General features: G+C 32.7%; 1 protein-coding gene across 1 annotated transcript; it reads right to left on the bottom strand.

The window, feature by feature from the left end:
* Window positions 1-4,739: 4,739 nt before the first annotated feature.
* On the bottom strand, window positions 4,740-6,380 carry LOC131596639 (B-box zinc finger protein 21-like). The gene is made up of 2 exons (XM_058869361.1): window positions 5,648-6,380; window positions 4,740-5,164 (listed from the first exon to the last, which is right to left on the bottom strand). Exons 1-2 carry the CDS (start codon window positions 6,221-6,223, stop codon window positions 4,910-4,912), a joined length of 831 nt encoding a protein of 276 aa, XP_058725344.1. The 5' UTR covers window positions 6,224-6,380; the 3' UTR covers window positions 4,740-4,909.
* Between the last annotated feature and the right edge of the window lie 322 nt (window positions 6,381-6,702).

Raw genomic sequence — 6,702 nt, 5'->3', positions numbered from 1 at the left:
GTCAATTTTACAACTGGGGAAAAGTATGCATGAAGTCAATACCTAGTTGTTAAGTGAATACCTTGGCAACAAGTGTAGCCTTATGCATTTCTACAATGCCATCAGAGTGAGTTGTACTTGGTTTGATATAACCATCTGCAATCTATGGCCTTTTTGTTTGGAGGCAAAGGCATGATAGTCCAAGTCTTGTTAGTTTCTAAAGCAGCCACCAATTCTTCTGCCATGGCCTTGTTCATAGTATCATGTTTCACAACTTCATGATAGGTTTAAAGTTCATATATCGATCCAAGTAAATCTGATATGTTCGTTAACAATAGTTAAGTATATCACATCTGCCAATTTGATATGCATCTAATTATTGTAGGAACAATAATTGGAATTAGCATAGAAATATAGGCCATGATACATATCACATCTGCCAATCATTTTCTTCTTGACTAGTTCTTGAATGTAAAAAGAATTAGTGTCAAACAGTAAAATGAATTGAGACTGCTTTGTCAAGGCATTGACTTGAAATTAAATTAACACTGAAGTTAGGTATACACAAAACATCCAAAAAGTGAAGATTAGAGTTAACAATTGTATATCACATTCACCAAACTAATGGAAAAATAGTTACAAACTGAAACTAACCAACAACCAACTAAAGCAAAGGCAGAACTAATTATAACTAAATTGGCATTTATAGCAACTTAACAAACTTAAAGCAGGAAAGTTACAAATAAATATTAAATATTGAGGACAACTTAATAGTCTTCCCAACCATTCTTCTTAAGTAGAGTATATTAACTATATTAAGCCTAATCAATTGGTTAAAACATGCATATCCTTAATCCCTAGCTACTATGGTAATGGAAATGTTGAGAAATAAATGAGAAAGATGCATTTTGGTGTGGCTTTTATTATCTACATATGGTAGCAATAATGATACATTCTTTCATTAATGTGCAATATGGGAGTTGACAATGAACTTTCAATTCTTGCCTAAAAAGAAATTAAAGTTTCAAGTCTATAGAGTTGTAGCACAGAAAATGCTACCTATAGCTCTTTTGGCTGTATATGAACCATCTCTGACAGTTAATTCACTCTAACTATTTACAGCAAAAATTTATCTACTTAAAATTCTCCCTAATTTCTTTTCCCCACTCATTTTCATTTGAATGTAGTAAAATTTTATATGAAATTACAGAGTTAAATTAGGGTCATTATATTTTTCCTTCTTCACAAATGTTTAATTGATTATTTGTTAGCTAGTACATCAATAAAAAATATATATCTTTAAAAGGCTTTGTTGTGGATGAGGTGCTTTGCACTGATTTTAAAAAAAAATTTGAAAATAAAAAATATATCTATTTATTATTAGAGAAAATAGAATATGCACTACCACTCAATCATCGATATGTATTCTGTCAAATCACACTTATATTTTAAAATAATTTTAATGATATAATAAATTGTTAATTTTTTATTAAATGATAGTGTAAAACTATTTTACACTACAAATGTATGTCAAATAAATTTTTATATTTAATATTTTTTTGGGATAGCCAAAGGACCAAAATGACTAAGGCCAAAAGTAGCCCAAATCCATTTCACAAAACCCAAAGTATAGAAAGTCAGGTCACACAAAATGAAAGGTACATTTTCTAATCTTCACTTTTCACTACACTTATCTTAAATCTTGAACTGACTTGGACGCTGGAGTACTAACCTTGCAGGTCTATCCACGCCACCGTATCGGAGGTCATTACGACCTGTTTGAGAGTCCTCTTCAACCGATTACATCCAATTCTGGTTCTAGAACGGAACAATGACATCGTTTGTGGGAATCGACTTCTGATTCCTACGGTTTTCACAATTTCACGTTCGCTCTTTAATTAACCACTTTGTAACCTTCTCAAGTCACCAAAAGAGCATCCAGAATCGAACACGAGGATTCGTCACGTTCGATTCGATGAAGCATTGTTTCAATTTTGACTCCTTAAATTCTTAGATATTTGTTTCCCACAAAAACTCCACGAAGCGAGACGACGAATGATCCTAGATACAAAAACTACTACGGAAAATCCATTTAACAACGGTTGGAAAATACATATAATCACGCGGGTCCAGACGTTGTTATGTAGAGTGTTGTCGTAAATGCGTTACTTACAATCACGGTCCTGAGACCGTTGTTGTATTCTAGAAAGCGTGCGATATCACAACGGTTAGTTAATCTAACCGTTGTGAAAGACCTAAAGATCCCATGTCCGATTTCAAACAGCGATATTTTCAGATTATAAGTTTTAATGTCAATTTAAATGAATGTATTTTCAGTGAAATGTTAATGAAACAAACAATCTACATAGCATATAAAAAATTATACTTCATCTACTGTCAACCTGTATAAGAATTTAAAGAACAAAACATTGGTAAGTTACAAGAAACCTCTTTCTTGTGACTTAACCGTGTCTTATTCTTGTTTTGATCACAACATTTATCAACAACAACATACATTTGTTAACAACAACATACAAATACATTCAACAACATAAAAAACTTACATTTTAGAAACAAAACACTAACAACATAAACATCACAAGATATATTAAATTTTTTCAAGAACGCACCTTTTATTAAAAATGATCGTGGATTTGGAACAAATTATGAAGTTCATCTAGTTTGTGAAGTTATGAAAAATAAATATAAGGTGGATGAAGTTTCCACAATAACTTCATACTTCTTATATTTTTTCCATAGCTACGCAAACCATATGTACGATAGCCACACACGCGCTTTGTTAAGGTGGTGAAGACGGATCTGAAAAAAATCATATCAACAAACATTTATCTACATTTATCAACAACAACAAAGCTAATGACGATGAAGAGGAAAAAAATCTTATGAAAATCATGTGAAACATAACAATAACATATTAAATGACTTGACTTGTGAAAGAGTCTTGGTATAGTTCACATCTCTTTTTGTGGATCACTTTTTCCATTTATATCACTTAACCTTTATTTTATTTTGTTAAAATAAAAGATCAAATTGTTTAGTGCATGTTTGGATTGGCTTCTACAAGCCCCAAAAGCACTTCTAGTCCACCTCAACTTGAAAATTGTTTTTTTTTGTTTGGATAGTTTTTCAAAATCAATTCTCCTCCTCCAAAAGCAATTCTAGTAGAAGCTACAATTCTTAGCTTTTGAGTTTGGTAGAATCAATTCTACATTTATTATATATTATTTATTAGAACTCTTTTAAATTTTTCTACTTTACCCTCTTAAATTTTCATCAATTACTTCTTTTCTTTTTGATTTGCACTAGAATTTATTACCATTTTGGTAATTATACAATTCAAAATCAATTTTGTTAAAACTATCCAAACAACATTAATCGATAACAATCACTTCTATATCATTGTATCCAAACATAAATCAATTCTTCTAAACTCAATTCTTTTAAAATCAATTCTATCAAACTCAATTCTCTCAGAATCAATTCTCACCACCGCGAATCCAAACATACCCTTAGTAAATTTAAAAAAAAATTGTTTAAAATAGTGAGAGGAAGGAAGATGTATTGATATTGGAGACATTTGGCAGTTGTATATGAGCACTAAAGAATGGATCGAGAGCTAAACTAATCCAAATGGAAATTTTGAGAGTTTCAATTAACTAGTACTATGTTGTTTGCTCAATTTTGAACTTGTGACATGATGCAATTACACTCAAAACCAAAACTGAAACACATTAGTAGTACTCTACAAGTGGAAGCCATACCAACCAATTTTCTCCGTTTAAAACGCCATGAAAGCATAATAATGACCAACATAAGTATTCTTACCCTACATATGAATTTCCTATGTACAGACAAACCCATATGCCATCTATCTATTCAAACACTTTTCACTACTCCATCCAATGGCCCTCCCTCACCTCTGGTCCCTAATATCCATCACCATCAACATATTCATATGTGTGAGTGCCATCATCTTCTCACCATCACCTCTTCAATTCATTAAGTTTTGTATGTCCTACACCCAACAACGTAACCAACGCCCCCTGTCCAATAGGACCAATACACACTTCCTACACGTTTTATGACTCAATAGCTACAGTTGAATATGACTCATAGACATAGAAGAGGGACAAGGGGCCGAGCTAGCATAGCAATTGAAGGTATGCGGGGCGATTGTCTTCCGTACTACAGTCCGTTATCGTAATCTAGACGGTTAAATTGTATATATATGATTCGTAACACTGCAACTCTAATTCATTCAAATTATAATACGAAATTGCAGTTACTATGTAGTCTTGTAATCGCATATGTAAACACATTTTTGCCAAAGTGTTTAAGTTTATTATTTACGATTTGTGTTTCTATTTTCTCTTTGTGTTTCTATTTTCTCTTTGTCGTAGCTCTAACGCAACTCATATAATTTACACTTTTAGGAACTGTGTAAGTTGTATTAATTTGGATTTTTTTGCAGTGATTTTTGACATTGAGAAGAATCATTTTCTAACTGTTAACACCAACTGCAATTTAAAAGCCTCAACAAGTAAATGAACGAGGTTCTTTTGCTTGTCTATTACCAAAAAAAGACCGAGAGTTTATAGACTGTTTAACGTTCCTTAACATGTACAAAAATAGCAAACATGCATTTGAAAAGCTCTTAGAAGTGAAACCATTTACATTTACATTGATGAGGGTAGCAAAGTTTTACCTCAAAAAAGACATAAAAGGAACTACAAAAAAAGTCAAACAGAACCAAAAAGTGAAACTCAATCTCAAACCAGACAGATTAGGTAAAAAGAGAGAAGATTAAAGGAACCAAAAATACAAAAACATACAAACAAAGAACAAAGAGGGTGTTATTTTGTTTTTTTTGGATGCAGAGGCTTTAACAACTATCCACAGAAATCTAGATCTACCATAGATATCTTGTCCTCTTGGAACTGGAAGCAGGACTAATCTGTGGAACTGTGAAAATGTTACCATCATCCCTCAACCTTGATCTGTTGATGCTGCTTTTGTTGTTGCTGTTTTTCTTGGTCTCATTCTGCCCCATCGTCATTATCTGTGAAGAAGAATATAGAGAAGGTGGTGGAGCTTGAGGAACCCAGATCCCAATATTACTATTGGGAAAAAATGAATCAAGATTTTCTTCAAACAGTTCATCACCCTGCATTTCATTCACCAGATCCAAATCTTAAACAAACTAATCAATTATTTCTAGTGTTAGCATCTTTCATCGCGGTCAAACGCAACCAATTCAACCTCAAAAAAATTATCCTCAACCGCTGTAATCTCATATCTTACAGCGGTTAAGGCTGTTTTCCCGTGGTAAAAAATAGTCCTCAACCGCTGTAATCTCATAACTCTAGCGGTTGAGGCTGTTTCATCGCAGTCAAATGCAACTGATACAGTCTCAAGAAATAGTCCTCAACCGCTCTAATCTCAAAAGTAACTGATTCCGAGAGACTGTATTGGCTATATTTGACTGCAATATTTTTGTAAAATCAAATTCTATAGAAGTGAATAAAAAATCAAAATTGAATTGATTTTTTTTACTAGAAACACTTGATCTGATCTAGTAATAGTAATCTATAAATTAAACACAAACTTATAAAAATAAATTAACTTAAAGTAAGAGAAATATAAAAACCTTAGAGAAAGAAAAGGGAACAGAAGAAGAATCTAGAAAATCATCAACTTGCCAACCAGGTAGAGTCTCAATCAAGTACTTAGAAATACTTGAACCACCACTTCCTTCTTCTTCTCCTTCTTCCATGTCCACGTTTTTGAGAGTTGAAGTTTGTGATACAGTGGTTGACTTTTCAATCAAAGAAGAAGGAACAAGATTTGACTTAACACTAGTAGTAGTAGTTGATACTGATGAAGATGAAGAGTTAGTACTAGTAGTCGAAAGCTTAACACCAGTGAGAAGAAACCTATCATGTTTCTGCGTAAGTTCGTTAACAGAATGAATAGCTGAATCACAGTCTTTACACAGAATCGCTCTATCTTGTTTACACATCACAAAAGCTCTTCTCTCCTGGCAGATATCACAGAGAGGGTGTTGTTTAGGAGAAGGACTGTGAAGAGAGAGACGGTGGTGTTTGGAGGCAAGCTTGTTGGCGTGGTGGACACGGTGGTCGCAGTCGTTGCATAAGGCGGCTTCATCGGCGGTGCAGAATAATGAAGCTTCGTTTTTGTTGCAAACGTCGCATTGGATCTTCATTTTTTTTTTGGTTTGAGAAAACGGAAATGATTGGGTTAGAGAAATGAAAAAATGAAAAAATTATTTAATGGGAAAGATGGCACCATGATCAATGAGGGAGTAGTTTATGTGAAGAAATAAAAATAGGTAACCCACCATTATCGTTTAGGCATTATAATATGTATGAGAAATTGTGAGTTCATATTTAAAAGATATTGAAAAAGAAATAGGGGACCAGGGATGTTGCTTTCTTGATAAAATATAATATAGATTTGATCTAATCAAGTCATGGATGCGAGAATCAAAGATATGCTAAAATAATACTACTATTTTTTGGTACTTTCATTCTAAAATAATACTATTTACTAGTATTTATTATATTTTCTTTTGGTACTTTTTGAAACTACTTGAAAAATTTTTTTAAGAAATTTTTTCGCCCCATCCCATATATCTCTCACGCACATGTGAATTGACAAAATTGTCTTCCTGTTTTCATAGAT

The sequence above is a fragment of the Vicia villosa genome, linkage group LG4 (genome assembly GCF_029867415.1).
Source record: "Vicia villosa cultivar HV-30 ecotype Madison, WI linkage group LG4, Vvil1.0, whole genome shotgun sequence".
Taxonomy (NCBI): domain Eukaryota; kingdom Viridiplantae; phylum Streptophyta; class Magnoliopsida; order Fabales; family Fabaceae; genus Vicia; species Vicia villosa.
This window is presented reverse-complemented; position numbering and strand designations above follow the sequence as displayed.